At 63.7% G+C, this 23,572-nt stretch overlaps 2 protein-coding genes and 1 long non-coding RNA gene across 9 annotated transcripts in view; all 3 read right to left on the bottom strand.

Moving 5' to 3' along the window:
- Positions 1 to 23,572, bottom strand: part of LOC110480267 (uncharacterized) — a 219,012-nt gene that overhangs the window by 94,529 nt on the left and 100,911 nt on the right. The gene's annotated exons all lie outside the window — the stretch shown is intronic.
- Positions 1,987 to 15,159, bottom strand: AKNA (AT-hook transcription factor). Of its 4 annotated transcripts, none has more exons than XM_085594026.1 (22): positions 11,049 to 14,649; positions 10,147 to 10,423; positions 9,075 to 10,030; positions 8,549 to 8,623; positions 7,961 to 8,108; positions 7,627 to 7,787; positions 7,208 to 7,267; positions 7,005 to 7,108; positions 6,709 to 6,919; positions 6,500 to 6,627; positions 6,241 to 6,414; positions 5,877 to 6,075; positions 5,677 to 5,783; positions 5,257 to 5,486; positions 4,882 to 5,068; positions 4,457 to 4,630; positions 4,259 to 4,362; positions 3,764 to 3,931; positions 3,574 to 3,675; positions 2,973 to 3,098; positions 2,622 to 2,766; positions 1,988 to 2,369 (listed from the first exon to the last, which is right to left on the bottom strand). In XM_085594026.1, exons 2-22 carry the CDS (start codon positions 10,310 to 10,312, stop codon positions 2,093 to 2,095), a joined length of 4,002 nt encoding a protein of 1,333 aa, XP_085450152.1. In that variant the 5' UTR covers positions 10,313 to 10,423; positions 11,049 to 14,649; the 3' UTR covers positions 1,988 to 2,092. The 4 variants fall into 4 exon arrangements, with proteins under 4 accessions (XP_085450153.1, XP_085450152.1, XP_085450151.1 ...); XM_085594025.1 differs by lacking the exon at positions 11,049 to 14,649 and adding an exon at positions 15,024 to 15,159 and having other exon boundaries at positions 1,989 to 2,369; positions 2,622 to 2,769; XM_085594023.1 differs by having other exon boundaries at positions 1,989 to 2,369; positions 2,622 to 2,769.
- The window catches only part of WHRN (whirlin), a 52,137-nt gene continuing 44,632 nt past the window's right edge, over positions 16,068 to 23,572 (bottom strand). For all 4 annotated transcript variants that reach the window (XM_077787816.2, XM_077787815.2, XM_021548085.3 and 1 more), the window contains 5 exons: positions 21,968 to 22,039; positions 20,310 to 20,889; positions 18,091 to 18,269; positions 17,362 to 17,484; positions 16,068 to 16,755 (listed from right to left, as the gene is read on the bottom strand). In XM_077787816.2, coding sequence (XP_077643942.2) covers positions 16,573 to 16,755; positions 17,362 to 17,484; positions 18,091 to 18,269; positions 20,310 to 20,889; positions 21,968 to 22,039 — 1,137 coding nt within the window. In that variant the 3' untranslated portion in view covers positions 16,068 to 16,572. The remainder of the gene's footprint in view (positions 16,756 to 17,361; positions 17,485 to 18,090; positions 18,270 to 20,309; positions 20,890 to 21,967; positions 22,040 to 23,572) is intronic.

Consider the following 23,572-nt stretch of genomic DNA (forward strand, 5'->3'; position numbering starts at 1 on the left):
AGCTGCCAGCAGGGCCCTCAGAAGACGCTGGAGGTGCCAGCGGGGCTCTCAGAAGAGGCTGGAGGTGCCCTCAGAAGAGGCTGGAGGTTCAGCAGGGCTTTCAGAAGAGGTTGGAGGTGCCAGCGGGGCTCTCAGAAGAGGCTGGAGGTGCCAGTGTGGCCCTCAGAAGAGGCTGGAGGTTCAGCAGGGCTTTCAGAAGAGGCAGGAGGTGCCAGCAGGGCTTTCAGAAGAGGTTGGAGGTGCCAGCGGGGCTCTCAGAAGAGGCTGGAGGTGCCAGTGTGGCCCTCAGAAGAGGCTGGAGGTGCCCTCAGAAGAGGCAGGAGGTGCCAGCAGGTGTTGGGAAGGATAGATAAATATAATTGCCTGGCAGAAGATTCACAGTAGTACAGCCAGGATGAAAACAATCCTCCCTACTGGCTGGACAATGCCCTTACCTACTGATAGGTCCAAAAGTCAAATGGACTGTTCCATCTCAACCCCCAAAATGTACAGTTCATCCCACACCTGTAACCCTCCGCTGAAGCATCAGGTGTCTGTGACCCCATTGGCCCAAGTCTTGTTCCAGCCCACCTTGAAGCCCCCTGATAAGGGGTCTCTGAGGAGCCAGACGCTCTCTTGGATCTTCCCCTCTCTTGGAACTTCCCCCCTCTTGGATCTTCCCCTCTCTTGGAACTTCCACCCTCTCCTGGAGCATGCTCTCTACCCCTTGCCTCTCCCCTCTCCCATCCCCTCAGGCCTTGCCCCGTGCTGCGTCTGGCAGCTCCAAGCAAGACCTTTCACCATCCCTAATAAACCTGATATTCTAGGAGCAGCCTCCAGAGATCTCTCATCTCCATTCATCTAAACCATCCTTGAGCCCAGCGTTCCCTACAAGCAGGGCTTTCAGAAGAGGCAGGAGGTGCCCTCAGAGGAGGCAGGAGCTGCCCTCAGGAGAGGCAGGAGCTGCCCCCAGAGGAGGCAGGAGCTGCCCTCAGGAGAGGCAGGAGCTGCCCTCAGAGGAGGCAGGAGCTGCCCTCAGGAGAGGCAGGAGCTGCCCTCAGAGGAGGCAGGAGCTGCCCTCAGGAGAGGCAGGAGGTGCCCTCAGAGGAGGCAGGAGGTGCCCCCAGAGGAGGCAGGAGGTGCCCTCAGAGGAGGCAGGAGCTGCCCTCAGGAGAGGCAGGAGCTGCCCTCAGAGGAGGCAGGAGCTGCCCTCAGGAGAGGCAGGAGGTGCCCTCAGAGGAGGCAGGAGGTGCCCCCAGAGGAGGCAGGAGGTGCCCTCAGAGGAGGCAGGAGGTGCCCCCAGAGGAGGCAGGAGCTGCCCTCAGAGGAGGCAGGAGGTGCCCCCAGAGGAGGCAGGAGGTGCCCTCAGAGGAGGCAGGAGGTGCCCCCAGAGGAGGCAGGAGGTGCCCTCAGGAGAGGCAGGAGGTGCCCTCAGAGGAGGCAGGAGCTGCCCTCAGAGGAGGCAGGAGCTGCCCTCAGGAGAGGCAGGAGCTGCCCTCAGGAGAGGCAGGAGGTGCCCTCAGAGGAGGCAGGAGCTGCCCCCAGAGGAGGCAGGAGGTGCCCTCAGGAGAGGCAGGAGGTGCCCTCAGAGGAGGCAGGAGCTGCCCTCAGAGGAGGCAGGAGCTGCCCTCAGGAGAGGCAGGAGCTGCCCTCAGGAGAGGCAGGAGGTGCCCTCAGAGGAGGCAGGAGGTGCCCCCAGAGGAGGCAGGAGCTGTCCTCAGGAGAGGCAGGAGCTGCCCCCAGAGGAGGCAGGAGCCGCCCTCAGAGGAGGCAGGAGCTGCCCTCAGAGGAGGCAGGAGCTGCCCTCAGAGGAGGCAGGAGGTGCCCTCAGAGGAGGCAGGAGCTGCCCTCAGAGGAGGCAGGAGCTGCCCTCAGAGGAGGCAGGAGGTGCCCTCAGAGGAGGCAGGAGCTGCCCTCAGAGGAGGCAGGAGGTGCCCTCAGAGGAGGCAGGAGCCGCCCTCAGAGGAGGCAGGAGCTGCCCTCAGAGGAGGCAGGAGCTGCCCTCAGAGGAGGCAGGAGGTGCCCTCAGAGGAGGCAGGAGCTGCCCTCAGAGGAGGCAGGAGCTGCCCTCAGAGGAGGCAGGAGGTGCCCTCAGAGGAGGCAGGAGCTGCCCTCAGAGGAGGCAGGAGCCGCGCAGGCCCCGCGGCCGGCCCAGCTCGGCGGCCAGCGCCCGGCTGATGCGGCTCGTGGCCAGCCGCGCGCTCCGGGCAGCCTGCACAGCCCGGCTGAGGGACCAGTCCAGCTCCTCCAGCTCCTCCAGGCGCAGGCTCAGGCAGCGCTGCTGGCCCCGGGGCCGGGGGGGACGCTCTGCCCGCCGGGGCCCCGCGGGGACAGCCAGGGGGACCCCGGCCAGGGCTGGGGCTGAGGTAGGAGCTGCTGGGGAGCAGTAGCTGGGAGGAAGAAGGGACACGGGCTCAGTGATGGGTTCTATGCCACCACTACACCCAATTCCCATCCCTCTTCCCCATCTCCCCCATGCCCACCCCACAGCACCACCCCCTAAACACAGCCCCAGAGGAGCTGGTGGCCGTGTCACCCCACAATGGATCCCTGGGGTGGGGACAGCCCCTCCTGGGTTCCCCTCCACCCCTGGGGGATGCTGACCCTCCCCGAGCCCCCTCCCAGCCCCATGGCATCCTTACAGCATGGAGGGCACGTAAGGCACAAGGGGGACGGGTGCCAGGCAGACGGTGGCAGCGGTGGCAGCAGGAGCGGCTGCCAAGTACCAAATTCCAGGTTGCTCTGGTTTCTCGGCTCCTGGGGGACAGGAGCCACCAGGACCACGCTCTGCTGCGGGGAGGAAGGTGGTTAGATGTCCCCATGGGTGTTCGGTGTCCCCAGGGGTGCGCATGGTGTGGCAGCCCCAGTGCCATCACCCCCTGTGCCACACTGGGTGGGCACAGTCCCCAGGCACTGTCCGGGGGCTGAGGTTGTTCCTCGTCCCCCCACACAGGGAGGAGCTGTGCCAGGCACGTGTCACCCGTGTCACCCACCGTGTGTGGCTGTGTCCCTGCTGCCCGGCACAGAGGGGCCCATGGGTGCCCGGCAGCTGGGGCAGGACGTTCTCCTGGGGGTGCTGTGCTGGGGCTGCCGGGGGGTGTCACCTCCCCCAGATGCAGCTGTGGAGAGAGGACATCAGGAACATCCCGTGCAGAGCCAGCCAGGGACGTTTGGGAAGAGCTGAGGGGTTTGGGGGGCTGATGAGATGGGTGGAGGGGGTTTCCCTGCAGGGAAAGAGGGGTCTGCAAAGGTGGGATCTGCACTGGCACCTGCAACAGGGCTGGGGACAGGTGACAGTGCTGTCGGTGACACCAGGAAACCCAGGGAATCCCAGAATTTCTGCCCACACTGACACAGATGCCAAGGGGGGCTTGACCCGTGCAGGACCCCCGTGAGGCCATGGCATCCCCAGAGCTGCCCAGGTTGGTGCCCCTGGGGGACAGTGGGGTCTGGCCAAGGGACAGTGAGGGGAGCTCAGGCCATGAGCAACGGGTTTGTCTGTCCCCTCCCTAAGCTTCTCCAGTTAATTAATGAAGGTCATTAGCAGCTGTTAGGGGTGGTAGGGAAGGATGGAAGGGGCTGGGCACCACTCACCTGATGCCATCCTGCCCCTGTGACACCGGGGACACCCCGAGGTGCCCGGCTCTTCTCGGGGTGCTGGGGTGGCACGTGTTGTCCCCGCCTGGTACCGTGTCCCTGCCAAACCCCAGCGTGAGCATGGCCAGGGTCCCCAAGGTGAGGGTGGCCACCTTCAGCCCCACCACGGACCTCCACCAGCACCCACCTGTGTCACCCGTGTGCTGTCCCCGGGATGTCACCGGCCCCGGTGACTTCCCAAGGTGCTTCCGCAGGGCGGGGGGTGCCCGGGGCCTGGCAGGCGAGGGCTCTGACTCGGAGGCGGCGGCGGAGGACAGGGAAGAGGGGTGGCATCCACTGGCACCCAGCTCCAGGCCTGCAGGACCCACCCTGGGCTGAGCACTGCGGGCTCCGTGGGACCACCAGGACCTGGTCCCCACGGTCCTGCAGCCCCACACCATCCTGCTGCCCTGGGGAGGGCGAGTGGCGTGCAGGAAGGAGCGTGTCCCCTCTGTCCCCACGGTCCTGCAGCCCCACACCATCCTGCCGCCCTGGGGAGGGCGAGTGGCATGCAGGGAGGAGCATGTCCCCTCTGTCCCCATGGTCCTGCAGCCCCACACCATCCTGCTGCCCTGGGGAGGGCGAGTGGCGTGCAGGGAGGAGCGTGTCCCCTCTGTCCCCACGCCAGTGGGGTCCCCCTTACCGAGGTCCAGCTCTGGCCTGTCCCGTGGCAGCGATGCTGACCTCTCCCTCCGCGTGGGTGTGAGCCCGGGGGCCACTCTGCCCCGCACCGGGGGGCTCGGGTCCCTGCAGAGGGGACAGAAACACTGTCACCACCTCCACAGGCTGAGGCTGTCCCCACGCTGCCCCCCACACCCCCCAGGTGCCCCCTGCCACCTACCCCGAGGGTGCCGCGTCCTGCGGGGCCGATGTTCCGCTGGCCAGCGGCTGCCTCCCAGCCGGGGTGAGGCAGGAAGGGGCTTTTCCCCCGGGATGGCTGCGGGAGCGCAGCAGGCTCTCCTCCAGCCGCAGCCGCAGCCGCCACACCTCGTCCTGCAGCGCCCGGATGGCCCGGCTGCCCCAGGACACACGGCCCAGTGAAGGGAGCTGCAGCCAGCAGGGACCCCAGCGGTGCCGGGGGCCCTGGGGGAGCACCAGCAACCCCCTCCCACATCCCCCATCCCCACCCAGCAGCTGTGACCCTCCCCAGAACCAAGCCTGGGGTTGGGCTGGCGTCCAGTGCCCAGTGGGTGCCTCCGGGGGGGGTCCCGGTGTCACCCCAAGGGGGTCTGGCCTGGTTTGGGGCGGGGGGACACAGCCACTCACTCGCGCTCCAGACGGGAGCCCAGCAGGTCACAGGCAGCCGGGTCGGGGGACGGCAGGTCGGGGGACAGGAGGGTGGGGGATGGCGTTTCAGGGGATGGCAGGGGGCTGCTTGGGCTCCGGGCCATGGCTATGGGGTGGCCACCGGCACTGGCACAGCTCCTGTCTCCCACCTCCGAGTCCGTGCGAGCTGGGGAGGAAGGGGAGCAGTGAGCTGGGATCAGACAGCAGAGATTGGGACACACCTCCCTCCAGGGAGGGTGACACCAGCACACCGGTGACACCAGCACCAGGAGGAGGTCCAGGAATCCCAAAAACCAGAGCCACAAAGCCAGGGCCCCCCAGATCTCCGTCCCTCGCCGAGTCCTGTGTACTCACTGCCATCACCGTCGGGGTCCGGCCCCACCTCGCTGCCCGCGCTCTCAGCCCAGCGAGGGGGGGAGCTGCTCTGAGAGGGGCTGCTGGGGGGCAGCCGGGGCCCCCCTGTGCCCCCCGGCGGGTAGATGCCCATCAGTGCTGTCTCGGAGGGAAGCGGGCTCGTCTCTCTCTTCCGCGGGGTACGGAGGCTGCTGGGGATGGGGACGGAAGGTCCCAGCGAGCCCGGAGTCCTGGGGAAGGGACGGGTCATGCGGGCAGCCCCCAGGGCTCCCCCCGGCCACGGGCACTCTGCACATCTCCAGCCCCGCCAGAACCCTGCTCCCCACACCCTCAGCGCCTCTCCCTCCATCCCTGCTCCTCTTCAATCCCCCAGACCCCGCAGGCACAGCCGAATTCCCGCAGCAGGGCCGTGGGCCGTACCCCGGGCCAGGGGGAGGATGCTCGGGGGTGTGCACGGGGGGTGACACCCTGCTGGCCTCCGAGCCCACGAAGCCGCTGTCGGTCTCTGGGGACACGATGCGCTGCTCCTGCAGAGGCACGGGGACAGCAGGGTCGGTGTCCAGCAGCCCGGGAGGCTCTGGGGTGATCTCAGGTGGGGACCCGCAGTCCCAGGGACTCACCGTGCGGGGCCCGTGCCGGGTGGCACTGCTGCCTGTCCCACGGAGGGACAGGGGCACCCGTGGTGGCCCAGGGACCTCCAGAGGCTTGGCAGAGGCTGGCGGCTCCTCAGCAGTGACAGGGGAGGGCTGGCCCCGTGTCTCCTCCAGGTTTGGGGGTCCTCTGGGGGGAAGCGTCGCAGCTCTTCTCTGCTGGAGGTGCCTGCGGGGAGGGGATGGAGCAGCAGTGATGGGGCAGAGCAACCCCAGGCACGGGGAAATGTCCTGGTCCAGCTCTGCCGTGGAGGCCGTTAAAGGTAAAACTGGAGACCTGATGTCAAAGCTCCTGCTCACCCTCCCTGGGGACCCGACCTCCCTCAGCACTTACAAGGGCAAGGAGTCGAGGTTGGGCTCCTCCTCCAGCGACCGTGTCCTGCAGGGGACCTTGCTGGGGCCACCGTCCCCCGCCGCGGGTGCATCCACCTCCTCCTGGGACCCGCTCCCCGCCAGGCTCAGCTGCTCCAGGCTCAGCGACTCTGGCAAGGACTTGAAGTGCTTGTACCTGGGGGGACCCACAGGCAGGAGCGAGTGGCTTTGGGACATGCTCTGTGCCCGTGTCCCCCCTGCCCCGCTGTGAGGGCACTCACTGCTCCAGCAGGTCCCCGAAATCCTCCTCCACTTGGCGCTGTTTGTGCCAGAGGGGCCAGGGCAGCCCCCCTGCCACCCCGTCGCTGTCCCCTGCTGTCCCTCGAGGACCCTCCACCAGCGCAGGGCTCTGTGGGCACAGCACAAGGGGGTGAGAGGGGCAACCCCCATAAATGCAGTGGGATGAGGAACCTTTGCACCCCCAGCTCACCTCGGGGTGCGGGGAGTGGGCGGCCGGTGGTGGGGATGGGGCTGGGGGGCAGCGGGGCTGCGGGGAGGGGTGAGGGAGGGACTGCGGGGAGGGGTGAGGGAGGGACTGCGGGGAGGGGTGAGGGAGGGGCTGCCGCCTGCCCCCCGGCTCCAGCCGCTCCTTCAGCCCCTCCAGGCGCAGCCCCAGGCGGTAAATCTCCCCTTCCACTGCCCTGCAAGACACCAGCAATCAGTGCAGGGGGGACAGCGACCCCCGGGGGCTCTGGGGAGGGGGTGGCAGGAGGATCGAGCACGTACCGGTCAGGATCAAACCCCCCCGCCGCTGCCGGGAGCTGCTGCCGGCCCCTCAGGTATTCCCGCTCCAGCGCATCCTGCGCGTCCTTCAGCATCCTCATCCTCTGCTGCACAGGGTGCGGGGTCCGAGCCTGCCCACTGGGCCGCGGGCACCCCCCGTGGCCCTGCCGCCCCCCAGGCTGGGGTTCGGGAAGGGACAGACGCACCTGGAGCTGTTCCGAGGGGGTGGGGGTCCCTGCACGCAGCCAGCTTTCGAAGGATTCCACCTGGCCGGGGTTGTACGGGCTAAGCCCGGCCCTGCTGTGCCCCCGCTCCGCACCCTCTAGACCCCCCCATGTGAAACATCCCCAGGGACTGCTCCAGCGCGATCCCCCACTGCAGCCCCCTCCCCAGCTTTCCTTCCTTCCCGGCACCCCACAACACTTCCCCTCCCCACAGCCCCTCCAATCCAGACCCCCTCTGCAGCTGCGCCTCCCCATCCCTATCCCTACAGTCCGTCCCAGAACTCCCTCAAATCCCCTCTCTGCTCCCTTGTAGCCCCCAAAACCCCTTCTCCGTGCAGCCCCCCGAAGCCCCCCTGCTCACAGCTCCCCGTTCCTGCACCTCTCCTCGCCCCGGCCCTTACCTGTGCCTGCAGCCGGCGGCTCTGCCCCGCCAGGGCCCGGGTGAGCCGGGGCCCGGGGCAGCAGCACGGCCCGGGGCAGGTGGGGCAGCCCCCCCCGGGCACAGGAGGGGACCGAGGTTGGGGTGAACCCCCCTGCTCTGATGGTGCCGGGGCTGCAGCTGCTGGAAAACACAAGTGGAGGACAAGTGACACCGCAGCGCCGGTGACACCGGCGTGGGGAAGGGGCTGTGGAGAGAATCCCCCCAGAGCCGGGGCAGGAGCGCGGTAAGGCGGGCAGGGAACACGGACCAACACACCTGCCAGGTGTGCGGCTGTGGGATAAGGATCAACACACCTGCACCTGGCGAGGCCGGGGCTGTGGCCACGCCGAGAGCCGTTGTCCGTGCCTGCGGGATGCTCAGGGTCACCACGCGGCTCCCGGTGCCCACGGTGCCCATGGCGAGGCTGCGGCTGGGCTGCGGCGGGTCGGAGAACAGGCTCACCTGGGCAGGGAGAGCGGGTTTGGGCAGCCAGCCTGCACCCCGATCCACCCACCGTGCCCCGGGGCACCCTGGAGCACCTCACGGGCTCAGCAGTGGGTGCGGTGAAGGTGGCGACACGTGTGCGGGGGGCGGTTGGCACAGCCCTGCCTCAGTTTCCCCACCCACGCGGTGGCAGAGGTGACACGGGGACGCGCTTCCGCCCGTGGCCCTGCCATCTCAGAGATGTGCCCCGCCATCCCGGGGACAATCCGGCTCAGCCACCGCCCTGGCACGGAGGGAACCCCGCCAGCTCCCCGGGCTGCTGCGGGCTCTGCCGTGTTCTCCACCCCCCCGGGCTGGGACCGCTCAACCGCAGCTCCCCGGGAGGAGGAAGAGGAGGAAGGCACAACACATAACCTCAGGGAGGGGAACCCCCCCAGGCATGCTGAGCCCCCACCCACCCTGGCGCCCAGGCGCAGCTGGTCGATGGTGTTCTCAGCCTCGGCGTACTTGGTCAGCAGCTTGTGATAGTCGTCCTGAGGGGAGGGGACACCATGGGGGACAGCACCGGCACGGGGGGTGCCCGAGGGCTGGGTGCTGCAGCTCTGTGCGGGGACAGCACGGAGCGGGAGTCCCACGGGTGGGGTGCAGAGACCGCCTCTCCAAAACACCCCATCCCTCTGTGCAGATGGGGAGAGCCCCCTCTCCTCCCAGCGGGACGAACATCCTGAGGGTCACAAGCTCTGTGGGGGTGACCGGCATCCCGGGGGGACATGAGCATCCTGTCCCCAGCCTGAGCACTGCCCACATCCCTGCTCTTTCCCTCCTCGCCAGCTCCAGGCAGGACCGGGAAGGACTGACCGGCTCCGAACCCCTATGGGCGTCCCAGAGATAGTGACACCCATTTCCCCCGCACGCCCTGCTCCCCCCACCCTGGAGACCCTCCCGGTAGGGCCCTGTGGCTGAACGGGGGGTGCTGGGCGTTACCTGCAGCTGCTGCACCAGCGCCGTGGCTTGTCTGGGCGACCTGAACTCCTGCGGCAGCCCGGCCGTGCTGGGGGGCTGCGGGGACACCCCCTCCCCGCTGCTCAGCAGCACCTCCCGGACGATTTCGGCCGGGGATTTGAAGCCGATGGGACCCCCGGGGCCGCGGGGGCGGGCGGGCAGCACCCGGCCCCGGGGCGGGCGGTAGCTCTGGTCGAACTTCACCCGAGCCTCCACCTTGGAGAGGTCGGGCAGGGGGTGGTTGAGCCGCCCTCGGCCGTACTGGGTGCCCTCGGTGCCCGTTCCCGAGGGATCCCTCGTCCCCTTGGCACCCGTTCGCCTCCGGGGGCTCAGGGACCGCGACTGCCGGGCGGGCTTGGGGGGCACCACCGCGGGCGCTGCTTTCTTGGGCGCTCGGGATCTGCCGTGCCCTTGGGGTGCCCGGACATTCCCGGCGCCCTGGGGCTGCCCGGCGGGTGCCAAGCCAGCGGTGCCGGGGGCTGGCATCCCTGTGCCAGCTCTCTGCGGCTCGGGGACACGCTCGGGGCTGGGGCCATCGGCGGAGAGCTGCAGGGGGAGGCTCCGTCTCGGGCTCCACTCCTGCCTGTGCCCCCCGATGGTGTCCGCGGCCGTGCCCCAGCCCTGGTGCTGGCGGGACGGGGTGCCAGGGCCAGGGCTGGTGTCCGAGAGCCCTGAGGTGTCCCCCCGGTCCGTGCTGCAGCCCCGGGGCTGGCAGAGAGCCCGGCCGTCCCTCACCGCCTCGGGGCTGCCGCTGGAGCCCGAGCCCCAGCAGCCCCCAGGGGACAGCTCGGGGTAGGGGTCCCCATCGCTCTCTGCCCCCCAGGGCCCCTCGTCCTCCCCGGAGCTGCCCCGCTCCTCATCCTCCTCGGCCGGGTCCTGCCGCGGGTGCCAGCGTCCCTCCTCTGCCGGGAACCCCTCCTCCAGGTCCTCACTGTCACCTGCAAAACACCGGCACCGCGGGGCTGTCACCACCCAGCCCCAGCCGGTGTCCCCGGCCCCCGGGCTCCAGCAGCTCCTGGGACATTTGGGACCAAGCCTTTCGGGCAGGACTCACCCCACGGTGGGCTCCTGGCACCCTCCCCCAGGCCAATCACCCCATCCTCGTCCATCCGCCTTTCAAAGTCGTCTTCCTCCTCCTCCTCCTCCTCCTCCTCCTCCTGGCCGGGCCAGCGCGTCAGCTCTGTTTGTGTCCAGCGCAGCCATGGTGCCGGGCTGGCCATGGCCGCGGCCGCCCAGCCCTGTCACTTGTGTCGCTTCATGGCCCGGCGGCGGTGGCGGCGGGCTGGGGACCTCCTTGTCGCGAATGTAGGTCACAGCATCGCCGCCGCGTCCTGGGGGGGCCGGGGGAGAGGGAGGGATGCTCAGCGGGATATGGTGGGCTCTGTTTGAGGTGTCTCACCCACGCTGGCAGGGTCTTCCCTGTCCCCCAAATCCCGGGGACAAGATCCCCAGGACAGGGGGGACACCCTCAGAACAGACCTCCCCACTCTGCACCCCACTGTGGCTGCGACATCTCTGCCAGCCGTGAGATCCTCGTGGGGAAGGAGCCCCTCAGGGCCACCCCAAAGGTTTCCCCCCACCCCAGGAATATCCAGCCCATGCTGGCACCCTGTGGATGTCACCCCCGCTGGGCAGCCACACCTGGGGACCACCAACAGTGCTGGGGAGGCAGGAGCACCCCAAAGACCCCTCTGGATGTGGGGTCACAGCAGAGACCCAACACACAAATGCCCCTGATGATCCCAAAGCATGAGCTCCCCCCTCGCCCCCACCCGGGGATTCCACCAGCAGCTGGAGAAACACCGGATGCCAAAGCCCCAAATGTGGGGTGTGGCAAGAAAGGCCACGGGGTTTTCCGACCCGTGTCCCCTCTGCTGGATTTGAGCCCCAAAAGCCCAAATTTTGGCGTGGGGTGGCCAAACCAGGCACCACCAGCCCCATGCAGGGGACACTCACCCTGCACCAGCAGCCTCAGGACATCCCCATCACCGTGACCCCACGGGGAGGCCTGCCAAGCCCCCGAAACCTTCCTGTGCCTGTGGGGCAGCTGAGCTTTTGCAGAAGGAGGAAATGAAGTTTCCTGCAAGTTTGCAGGTGGCCACAAAAGTTTTAACCCCATCCGGCCCTGCGCAGTGGGGACTGAACCCTCCTCCCACAGCATTTTCCATCAAAACCTTTATTTTTTAATCCAGTTCAGAGCAAAATGCTGTAGGAAGAGAGGGGAGGGAGATTCCTGGGACCACCAGCAGTTGGTCCAAGAAATATCAGCATGAGGATCTTCTAGGAGACCTAAAATTAAGCTTTAAAGCCCCAAAATTCAGCCATCCTTGGAAATTCCTCCAGATTTCCAAAGGGAGGGTCCAGCTGGCCCCATCCTGGGATGCTGCTCACACTCCCAGGGATGCTGTGGCTGCATCCAGCCACTGTGGCCTGTCTTGGCACATTCACAGGCAGTCAATTAAGCCAGCTCGTTAATGTGTAATTAGTGACATGCAGAGGACAGCTTGACGAGCTAATGAAACCACAGCACCATCCCTGGGGTGGCTGCTCGTAGCCAGAGGGTGCTGTGGTGATTTTGGGGTGCTGTTGGCTCAGGGATGGTGGTGATGAGGCATAAACCTATCCACACAGCTACATGCTATGGGAAAAGTCCTCTCATCCCCTCCCAAGCCTCACATCTGCAAATTCCTCAGGTGTTTGTGAGGTTTGAGGTTATTTTCCAGCACCACTCAGCATCAAGGGCATCATCCTTGCATCAACCTTTCCCCCAGCCCTCCCTGCATCCTTGGGGCATTCGGAGCAGGAGCAAACCCCAAAGCATCCTGTAGGGTCTTGCAAACTTCCTGGGGGGTTTACATGAGGTTTTCTCCCCCACACTGAGTTGGGGAATGGATAATTCCATTCTCCACACCTGGGGATGCTCCACAGCTTCTCCTGCCACCGGGAAGGACAGGGCTGCCCATGGGATTCTTCAGACCTGGAGCTACTGAAACCAAAGTAGGATTTTGGCTTTAGCTCCTCCCTGAGCCGGGATGTTTCCAGCCCCAAGTCCTTACACATAGCCCAGAGATCCCCACCAAAGTTCCTCCCATCCCACCTGGAGCCCTGCAGGATCCCAGAGCCATGAGGAGCCCCAAACACCATGCCCAGGATTCCCAGATGGAGAGTGCTGGGTGAGAGGAGCCTGGGGGTCCTGTTCTCTTGGGATGAGGGGGGTTAAACCATTCCCAACCCATTTCTGGTGTTTCTTTAACCCCATCCTGCGCAAGGGATGGGAATTTTGCATCTCTTGAAGGAGGCTATGTCTAACCCACATGCTGTCACCCCATTTCTGAGCAGTGCACAGCCCCACAGCAGCTGCAGTCTGCAGGAGCCACTTCCAAACCCAGCCACAGGCATTGCTTTCCCAGAAAATCCCTCTGCTGATGGTCATGGTGGCAAGAGCAAAAATTCTCAGATTCTTTTCCTCCCCTCTAAGTGATTTTCTCACTGTTATGGGAGCACAGAAAAGCTTGAAAAATGATGTGGCTTCGTGCTCAGCAGCCACAAATCAAACAGAAACATTCCCAAATGAGTGTGCAGAAATATATCCATACATTTTAATTTTCCTCTTGGAAAGCCAGGATTTTTGCAACATGTAACTGGAAGAAGAGCTAAAAAGAAATTTAAAAGCCCCAGCTAAAAAAGCCTGAACTCTGCTCTGCCCCAGCCCCTCAGCCTCTCTCCTGCCCTACAAAGCCCAGCCAGGGCTGTCCCAAATTGTGGCTGAGGGGCTCAGCTGAGGGAGGGATGCTCCCAGCAGGGCTGGGGGCTCTGTCTGCCCCTCCAAAGCCCCGATCCTTTCGGCAGGCAGCGATCCCATCCCTGTCCCACTCCCGGCCCCGCGGCAGAGCCGGAGGCGAGGCTGAGCCCGCCCAGCCCATCCCGCGGGTGGCCGGGGAAGCAGCAGCCATCAGGGCCAGCACGAAGCCATCGTGGCTCCTGGGTTTATCAGCGGTGACAGCAGAGGAGACAGGAGCATCCTCCGCCCCAGGGCTCGCTCGGTGGCAGGGAAGGGGGGGGACAGGGCTGCTGTCACTCTGCCTTCACTGCCTTGTCAACCCCGGGCGGAGCAGGGGGATGGAGGGGAGCTAAACCCCCCGCCTCCGTCCCCACATTCTCTGAGTGATGTGGAATTGCCCAGTGTCCCAAAACCACTTGCCAGGAGGGGTTAAAGCCCCTCCTGCACATCTGTGTTCGTCTGGGATGCAGGGGGGGCTCAAGCCTGTCCCAGGCAAGGGATGGATGTTTTGCATCTCTTTTTAGGAGGCCAGAACGGCCTCGGGCTGAAACTTGGCAAGGGATGTCTGCGCTCCAGGAGGGAGAAATTCCTGATGTATAAACCCTTTTTTAAAGCCCACAGAGCCCCGTTTTTATAGGCATGAAAGAGGGCAGAGAAGCGGAAACGCTGCGTTCTTAGTTTGCATTATTTCTTACTAGAACAAGGGAGGGACCATCACAGCGAGGAAGAGCCTGACAAATCTCCTTGGCCCCTTGAAAGCACACACCTGTCACCATCACCACAAAACCCGCGTGTCACCCCAATTCCAGCAGCTGGAGGAGCCATGTCCTACCCCCCCCAGCCCCCCTTACTGGCACACCCCCACGGAGAGGCACCAAAACCCCGTGGAAATGTCATTTTCCCATCACTTGCACCGAAGCAAAGCCCCACGGCAGGACAGCGCCTCTTTCCTCCCTCCTCGCTGGCACTCCTGTCCCCGCTGGGGACACCCCGGGGCTGAATCCCCGCAGGGATGGCCGCAATGCCCTGAAGGACAGCCTTAATCCCCGTCTGGAGAGCGCTGTCCCCGCGCCACAGCCGGTGCCACCGATCCCTTCTTAGCACGGGGCAGCGGGCGGGGACACGGCAGGGGAGATTGCGCTGGGATGAACCAGCCACAGCTTCTCTGTGCCACGGCCTCAACCTCCCACAGCAAAGAATTTCTGCCCAGTATCGCATCCAGCCCTGCTCTTTGTCAGTTTGAAGCCATTCCCCGTGTCCTGTCCCTCCATCCCTTGTCCCAAGTCCCCCTCCTGTTCTCCTGGAGCATTTTTAGGCGGCTCTGAGCTCTCCCTGGAGCTTTTCCATCCCCATCTCTCCCAGCCCGTACGGACAGCGCCTGCCGTGCCGCGCTCCCCGGCTGCCCTTGAACTTTAAGAAGCGATTTGAGCCCTGCCCGGAAGGCGCCGAAAGGCTGCGGCTGAGCACGGGACACCCGCGGGCACCACCGGCTGCCATGAACACGGCTGCCCTTTAAATGACAACACGGAACTGAAGCTGATCGCTGCCCCGGCGACTTCCTCGGAGCAGCCGCCGGCAGCTCCCGGCCCCGCAGCCTCCGCCGAGCCCCGGCCGTGCCTCCGAGCCGCCTCCGCAGCCCCTGACGAAACTCTCCCGGAATCCTCCGGCCCCGGCGGGGAGGAGGCACCGCCAGAAAAAAAGTTCTGACAAGTTTCCTCGGAGCCACGAAGGCTGCGATGGCGTGGGGAGGACACGCCTCGGCCAGGAGCGGCGTGTCCCGCATCCTCCCGGCGTGTCCCGCATCCTCCCGATGTGTCCCATGGCCTCGGCCGCAGGGACCCCGCCGGGACTGGGGGTGTCCCCGCTCCGCCCAGGGACCCCAGGCAGCTCCCGGCTGCGAGCCAGCCCTGCCCGAGCCGGGCTCAGCGGAGCCGGGAGCTCTGGAGGCGGCCCCGGGATGGGGCCCGCGGGCTGCGCCTCCAGCTGTGCCTCCAGCGGCGCCCCGGGGGCCCTCTCCTTCCCTCCAGCTGTGCAGGCGGCTGGCGGGGAGCAGCGAGCCATTCCCGGCCCCCCGGCACAGCTGGGGCACATCTGGCCCGAGGGCACCGCTGGAGAGGCGCCCTGAGCCCCGCGAGCGCCGCGCTGCCCACCTGTAGGCAGGGCCCGGCCGGCGCTGGGCGGCTCCGGTGCCGATCCCGATGCCAGCACCGATCCCGGTCCCGGTCCCGGCTCCGATCCCGGCTCCGATCCCGGTCCCGGTTCCGATCCTCCCCGGCCCCGCCGGACAAAAGCGCGGCCCGCGGCGCTAGGGGGCGTGGCCTCCCTCATTAGCATACCGCAGCACTCCGCCAATCCGCGCGCGGAGCGGGAAGTCGTCAGCATAACCCCGCCCACCTTTTATTTGCATAGCCGGCGGCTGGCGGCCAATCAGAACGCGGCTGGGGGAATATCATTGGCATAATTTATGCAGCGCGGGCACCCCCTGGCGAGGCGCTGCCCATTCCCGGGATGCCATGGGATGGAATCCATGGGATCCGTGGGATCGATGGGATCCGTGGGATCCGTGGGATCCATGGGATGCGATCCATGGGATCCGTGGGATCCATGGGATGCATGGGATGGATGGGAGGGGATCCATGGAATGGAATCCATAGGATGGGAATGAGATTCATGGGATGGGATGGAATCCATGGGATGGGATGGGATCCATGGGATAGAATAGGATGGAATCCAGAGGATGGGATGGGATCCATGGGATGGGATGGGATGGGATTCATGGAATGGGATGGAATCCAAAGGACAGGATGGGATACATGAGACAGGATCCATGGGATGGGATGGAATCCATAGGATGGGATGGGATCCAGGGATGGCCAATCCCAGAGATCCTTGGAAAGGATTGAGATGAAAGTGGGAAAGGGATGGGGTAGGAATGAGGAGTGATTGAGATGGGAAAGAATGAGGTAGGATGGAATGAAATGGGGATAGGTCTGGGCATGGTATAGGATGGGAAAAAGGACTGGATGGGTCAAGGATGGGATGGGGCTGACATAGAGCATCCCCTCACCACCACCACCACTGCACTCCCACCCACCCTGCCACCCTGGGAAGCTCCCAGGATACCAGGGAAAATATCCTGGCATCCCTATCCCTTCCTACCCCCTCATCCCACCCCAAAGCACCCCCCAAGCGCAGCCTTTTTTCTACCCTGATAGATTTATTGAAAAATTAAAAGCACAAGCTCTGTATATATAAATACAACAACATTGCCAGCAATTTACAAGGCCTCCGGTCGCTCTCTCTGCATCCCCCCCGTGGCTGGTACCACGCACCTGGGCACCTTGGGGACCACCCAAAGGAGCAGCAACCCCCTGACGCTCCCTCCATCCCGAGCCACGGGCCCCCCTTGCTCTGTGTGTGGCACTCAAATGACAGCAGGGACACCCAGACCGTGCCGCCCTCCTGCCCCGCTCGCAGCCTGGCTGAGGGGGAGAGGATATTCTCACCCCGGAGAGGACAGGGATGGAAACTGGGAGGGATGTGCCCGTTCTCAGCCTGCCCTACCCAGGCAGGGAGCCTGCAGCGGGCGTGGGGACATTTGGGGACAAGCTGGGGGTGTCTGCATGTGCGGGGCGGCGCGGGCTGTCCCACCTGGGGCCATCCCTCATCCCCATCCCCGGCGCTGCCCGAACCCCGCTCCTAAAGGGCCACGTTGAATTCTGTGACCAGGAAATCGATGTAGTCCTTGTCCTTCAGCTTAAAGGCCTCGGCGATGATGCGGGCGGCTTCCCGGTGCTCCTTGCCCCGCAGCCCTGTGCCGTTCACCTCCAAAATGACGTGTCCCACCTTCAGCTTCCCGCAGTTGTGCGCCGAGCCCCCCCGCTGCAGGAGAGAGAGGCGTCAGCTCGTGTTCCCCTCATGTTCCCACCACTCCCTGCATCAAGCAGGAGGGAAAAAACTGGGAGATATTTCATATCTGACGTGATGGATGTGAAATAGTTCACTTTTTTGGAGAGAGGGGATGAAGCTGGCTTGCCCCCTGCTTGCTCCTGGAGCATGACGCCAGCTGAGATGGCCAAGAATAACCAAGGCAGAGTTGGCTCTGCTTTTTTTTGTTGTAAATAACTTGAATTTTGCCCCAAGTAAACAGCAAACAGGGAGACAGCTCCAGAGGGCTCAGTCCCCTGGCTTCCATCCACCATCCCCCCTCCTCAATCCTCTGTCTGGCAGTTTCCAGACATCTGGAGCCAGCAGCCAAGCTTTCAGGGCTGCCCTGATCCCCTCGGAGATGTCTGGAGCACACAGCCGGCTCCCAGGAGGTGTGTTCTGGGATGGGATCATCCACGGGACACAGACACCGTGGAACGGTGCCTGGGGAGGTGCAGGCCCCCAAAATCCCCCTGGCCACAGCTGCAGGGCTTTCCCCAGCCTGCCCAGGGAGGAGAGGGCTGGGAGTGCCCGGAGCTGCCCCCTGCCAGCCCGCCCTACCTGGATGGTGACGATGCGGGGCAGCGGCTGCCGCGTGTTCGCGCCGCCCTCGATGGCGATGCCCAAGGTGGGAGCGCTCTTGGACACCCGGATCAGACACGACGTGGGCTCCAGGAGCCCAGGCTGTGGGGACAGATGGCAGCACTGCCAAAGGGGCCTGGACACCGTGTGCCAGCTGTGCTCCCTCGGCCAGGGCCCCACAGCAGGCAGGGACACTGGCTGCCACCACAGAGGGACACACACAGCCCTGCAGGTGCTTTCTGACTCCTGACAGGTCTAAAATCCCAACTCTGGGCAGGTCTGGAAGGGTTTGGGAAGGAGAAGAGCAGCTCTCTGCCTGCCTGCTTGTGTCCCTCAGCTTCACCACCACCAGAAAGCCTCTGAGTTATGTCTGACACCCACTGCCACCTTCCCTTTGGGTGACTTCACTCATGCAGCTTGTGGATGTCCCTTTAGAGCCAGGAATTCTCCCATGCCCCAGGTAGCTGCTGGCTGGCCTTGGGAGGGATGGGATTTACCCAGGATGGAGTCAATCAGCCTTACAGTGCTCCTCTCAGCCACTCCTGACCCCTTTCCCCACAGCTCAGCCCCCCAGAGAACTGACTGGCCTCAGCAGAGAGGAGACACAGCCCAGCTGAGCACAGACAGCGGTCGCTGCCTGCGGGCAGAGGGGGGGAACGGGCTGGCCAAGGCAGCGGGGCACAGAGCAGCACCCCAGGCTCCCCTCACCGGCTTGGAGGCCCCTTCTGCCGCCCCCTCGCTCCTCACGGCCTCCTTGGGGCTCCGGCTTTTCCCGGGGCCTGGCTGCCGGCTCTTGTCCTTGCCGCTCGTCTCGGCCTCCCCGATGTCCACCCCGCTGTCCTCGCTGAGGGTCTGCCCGCTGTCCGACAGCTGGGAGAGCGTGGAGGCTGGGGAGAGACGCGGCGTTAGCGGCCCCTCTCCATCTCTGCTGGGCACGGCAGCTCCCGCCGCCAGCGCTGGGCAGCCTCCCTGGGATTCACTCCGGGGCTGCACAGCAGCGTTGCCAATCACAGCCCTGCAGAGCCATGGAACTGCTGGGGTGGGAAAAGGCCTCTCAGAGCAGCGAGTCCAACCACAAGACCAGCACTGTCAAGGTCACTTCAAAGCCATGTCCCCAAGTGCCACATCTACCCAGCTTTTAGATTCTTTCTGGGACAGGATCTCCACCGCTGCTGTGGGAGCCTCTCCCAATGCCTGACCACTCTTTCAGTGAAGAGATTTTCCCAATATCCATCGTGAATCTGCCCTGGCACAGCCTGAGGCCATCTCCTCTTATCCTGTCCCTGTTTCCCGGGAGAAGGGATTGACCCCAACCTCGCTGCACCCCACTGTCAGAAGAGCAGAGCTGTGCACAGGCAGCATCCAGAGACAAATGGCCTCAAACTTTGGTCTGGAATCCAAACCAGATCCCAAACTGGGATGGAGGGAGAGAGTGATGGAGGCCAGTTTATGCAGCCCACACTCCACAGCAGAGTCTGGGAGGAGACAAGGACCAAGCCAAGTGAAGAGGTGCTGCCATGTAGAAGCTTTCTGCCCTTTGAGGATGAAGAACAAGTGCAGATGGAGGCTGGAATTGTCAGGAGCAGCGGCGACGCTGCATTTAATGCACCCAGGGCGCGGCATTTTAATGCATCCGCGGCGCTGCATTTACTGCATCCGCGGCGCTGCATTTACTGCACCCGCGGCGCTGCATTTACTGCAACGCATCAACCTGCGGGCAACGGGCTGGCTGCAGTGACAGCGCTGTGCCACACGAGGGCGACATGACCACTCGTGTCGCTGCCCCGCGCGGGGGGGCCGGGAACGCTCCGGGACCCGGGACTGCCCGGGATCCCCATTACCTATCCTCCAGGAACCCCTGGATCCCCATTACCTATCCTCCATGACCCCCTGGATCCCCATTACCTATCCTCCATGACCCCCTGGATCCCCCTTCCCTCTCCTCCAGGAACCCCTGGATCCCCCTTCCCTCTCCTCCAGGAACCCCTGGATCCCCCTTCCCTCTCCTCCAGGAACCCCCTGGATCCCCCTTCCCTCTCCAGGAGCCCCCCTGGATCCCCCTTCCCTCTCCATGTCCCAGACACCCCCTTTTAATCCCTCTTTTCTTTCCATCTCCAAGGGATCCTGAGATTCCCCTGGGGCCCCTCTTCCCTCTCCATGTCCAAGATTCCCGTGGATCCTCCTCCCCTCTCCACCTCTGAAAGCTCCCGGGACCCCCTGGGACCCCTCCTCCCTCCCCATGTCCAAGGGACCCATGGGCCCCACACACTGCTCCCTCACCTCCACTTCTTTTACCTGGGATAAACGGGATTCCCTAGCTAAATGTGGGCATAATTAGATTTTTTTTCCCTCCCAAAATGCACAGTTAATGGGAAAAGGCCAGAGTTATTTCTGGTCCTTGAGGTCACAGAATGGCCTGGGTTAGAAAGGACCTTGAATCCCATCCAGTGCCACCCCTGCCATGGCAGGGACACCTCCCGCTGTCCCAGGCTGCTCCCAGCCCTGTCCAGCCTGGCCTTGGGCACTGCCAGGGATCCAGGGGCAGCCACAGCTGCTCTGGGCACCCTGTGCCAGGGCCTGCCCACCCTCCCAGGGAACAATTCCCAATTCCCAATCTCCCATCCATCCCTGCCCTCTGGCACTGGGAGCCATTCCCTGTGTCCTGTCCCTCCATCCCTAGTCCCCAGTCCCTCTCCAGCTCTCCTGGAGCCCCTTCAGGCCCTGCAAGGGCTCTGAGCTCTGCCTGGAGCTTCTCCTGTCCAGGTGAGCACCCCCAGCTCCCCCACTCTCCATAAGAGAGATGCTCCAACTTTTGGCCCCAGAGATCCATCACGAGACCTGTAACCTCGAGATCAGTGTCCTGTCCCGTTTTTCTCCCTCCCAACACCGCAGGGACGGTTTTCTCCAGCTGCTCAGGTGCCACCCACCTCTGGCCTGGGGCAGGGGCCTCACTTCGTTGACATCGGGCTCGCTGTTGGGCTGGTGCACCTCCACCATGATGAAATGCTGGTTGGCCTGGGGGCTGCCCTTGTCCGGGGGAGGGGGCGCGGGGTGCGCGGGCGGAGGGGGAGGGCAGGGGGACGGGGGGCTCTGAGGCCCCTCTGGGGATGGGCTCTTCAGCCTGGTGGGCGACTGCACCCTGGGGAAGGGCCCGATGGGGTGCTGGCCCAGCAGGGAGAGCGGGGTGTCGGCCGGCCGGCGGGAGCCGCGCGCCGACGACGGGGAGATGGTGGCGTAGATGGCGCCGGGGGCTGAGTCCTCGGTGGACGTGGAGGCCGTGGAGGTGACGCTGACCGTGTCCTTCTCAGGGGGGTTGGCAGGGGGAGAGGGGTTTCGGGGGGCCACGAAGAAAAGGCCGGACTGGGAGGACTCGGAGGAGGGGCGCTTGGGCTTGTCCTTCCCCGGCAGCCGGTGCTGGGCAGAGGAGGGGTCCAGGGTCTGGGGGGCTGATGGAGGAGGAGGGGGCTTGAAGTTGGGTGGTTCCTCTGGGAAGGAGGAGAGATCATCCTGCCAAAGCAAGCACAAGTTTGTAGGAGACCACGGCCAGGTTCAGTGCATCTTCATCTCCTCACAGTGACCATGGCTAAAGGAGCTGTGTCCTAGGTTATAATATTGGGGTGTATTCCATTACCACCTCCAGCTGCAATCCCTTCCTTTCTTTATCTCGTGACTCGGAGATGAGTCCCTCCAGGAGGACCTGTTCTTTCAGCCACATGGCTGAGAAGATCACAGCATTCTCTTGTGAGATGCTCCGCCCAGAGGGAGGAGCCAAACGATGCCATCAAGGATATAACGGGGTTGTGCAGACAGCAAGGAGATCCCCTCTTCCAAGAGGAACAGCTGAGAACTTCTCTGCACTGGACCTCCAGAGGGAAACTCCATCAGTCTACAGGGGCACTGCTGGGACAGAACCACATCTGCCACCACCGTCCCAGCCAGCAAGTGTCAGGTTGTATCTCTGACTCTGTCAGTGGTTCTTCTTTTGTGCTATTGTATATATTTGGTTCTTTGTTCCCTTTTCTTAATAAATTGTACTTCTGACTTGGAGCTTCTCACTGGTTTTCCTTTTCAAACCAAGACAAGCTGATTGTTATAGAAACACCTTCCTGACCTGAGAGTGCCACACAAACACCTTCCTGACCTTCTGACAGTGAGACTACAACTCACAAATGAGCACAGCTGCAGAGCACCTGACAGGCCAAGAAATGCTTATAATCTATTGTAATTAGGAAATAATTGGTGATGGCATGAATTATAACATCTGTATTGTGTCACCCTTCACATGAGCCTGAAAATGGAATAAAAGTTTTTAAAATGCCTCTCAGTTGCCCCACATGTGGGCCAGAAAAGGGCATAATCCAACACAGAACAACCCACCCAAGCTTTGCTCTGCTTTGCACAAGGCTGCTCCTATCCAGCCAGCCAGAATAATCCTCCTGGACCCACCAGCAGAGCTGTGGTCAGTGACTGCCCTGGGAACAACAATATCCCCTGGGGGTTGGTACAGCCCCGCTGCTGCAGCTGGGGCACGACCCAGCACCCCCAGTTTGCCTCCTGCTCCCACCCAGCTCGTGCAGGGCCTTACCAGGGACACATCTGGCAGGGTGTTGATGCTGCTCTGGTGGCAGTCCCCAGCTCCCTCCAGCTCTGACGTGTTCTGGGGGCACAGAAGGAAGAGAGAACCATGGCACAGCAGCAGCAGCAGCCAGCACAGTGCCAGGGGATGGGCAGAGGGGTGCCCCAAACCCTCCCCACGCAGGGCCAGCCTGACCCAGAGGTTTTTGCCTCCTTGGGGTGCCTTTGCTGGGATACAGGCTCTCCCAAGCTAAGGAATGTGCTCAGAGCATGCTGAGGACCTGACACACTGGGCTGAGCTCCTCTAGGCCCAAATCAGCTGGAAGGAGGGAAGGAGGGAAGGAGCCAGCCCTGAGGGCTGCAGGTTCAATACCATATTTTTTTCTCCCCCAGAGGAAGGACAATAGAAATTTAAAACTCTCCTCCCCCACAACCCAGAGCAGCGGGTCTCAGATGCAAGGAGAAGATGCTGCCACTGTTTTATGAGTCCAAAAACGTCACCAGGAAATGCCACAGCACAGTTCTGAGGAGATCACAGCTCCAGGAATCCAGAAGGGATTTCCTGTGGGAATCTGCCAGTGGGGATGGGCACAGGGAGAGGCCACGGGTGCAGCCAAGCAGAGCAAACCTGGCCAAGTCAGGAGTGGGGCACGGCGGGGCTGGGGGTGCAGCTCTGCCCCGGGGAGCTGTGCCCAGCCCTGCTGAGGGAATCCTCTGCCAGGGGGGACCCTGCCCAGCTTCCCTGGGGGCAAACCCAGCCTCAGCCTCCTCTCCCTGGTGGCTGCTGCTGCCCAGGGAGGCTGAGCTCGGCTCCTGGCACGCTGGCAGGGCTGTTGGGATGGGGCAGGCACAGTTTGTGTTTAAGTGCCTGCTATTTATTGCAGGGTAAACAGCTGATTAGCTGAAACGCTGGTGCATCTGCGTCTCCCCCAGCTGCTGGAGGCTGCTGCTGTGCCTGGGAGATGTTCGAATCCCAAAATAGACACGGGAGACAATTAAGACCATTAGAGATGCAGCAAAAACATTGATGTAAAGTGCTTTTATCCCTGTGGCTTCTGAAGGAGCTCTGGAGAATGAGAACACAAAGAAACAGCTTGTTTAGGCAGTGACAGGTAAAGGGCTGGCTTGGGAAACCTTCCTGTGGCACGGGGTGGTTTCATCCTCCATTATTCCAACATAAGGGCAGGGGGCTTTTCAAAGAGAATCACAGAAGAATTTGGGTTGGAAAGGACTTTAAAACCCATCCAATGCCATGGCAGGGACACCTCCCACTGTCCCAGGCTGCTCCCAGCCCCATCCAGCCTGCCAGGGATCCAGGGCAGCCCCAGCTGCTCTGGGAGCTTTGCCTGGCAGCAGCCAGACTGTCACAGCTGTGTCACTCCTGAAATGGGAATAATCTGCCTGATGCCCCCCAAAACCTGCCAGGGCCATTTCCCCCAGCCCTGTGCCCTTCACAGGCCATGTCCCAGCCCTGGCCTCGCTGCAAGGTCCAATCTATCCTGAGCTGTGGCTCTGCAGACACTGGGGGGGCACAGCAGCTGTCCCTGTGCCCCCCAGTGCCACTCCAGCTCTGTGCCCCCAGCCAGGGACACTGATGCTGCTGCTCCTCCTCAGG

The sequence above is a fragment of the Lonchura striata genome, chromosome 17, assembly GCF_050655825.1.
Source record: "Lonchura striata isolate lonStrDom1 chromosome 17, ASM5065582v1, whole genome shotgun sequence".
Classification (NCBI taxonomy): domain Eukaryota; kingdom Metazoa; phylum Chordata; class Aves; order Passeriformes; family Estrildidae; genus Lonchura; species Lonchura striata.

What these genes read in the sequence shown, in the direction of transcription:
- AKNA (XM_085594025.1), bottom strand. Translation starts at nt 10,312, where the DNA reads ATGGCCAGCCCGGCACCATGGCTGCGCTGGACACAAACAGAGCTGACG. An exon ending in CAGGACGCGGCACCCTCGGG is followed by an intron (nt 4,363 to 4,456) that starts GTAGGTGGCAGG and finishes TCCCCTCTGCAG; the next exon opens with GGACCCGAGCCCCCCGGTGC. An exon ending in CAGGCCAGAGCTGGACCTCG is followed by an intron (nt 3,932 to 4,258) that starts GTAAGGGGGACC and finishes TGGGTCCTGCAG; the next exon opens with GCCTGGAGCTGGGTGCCAGT.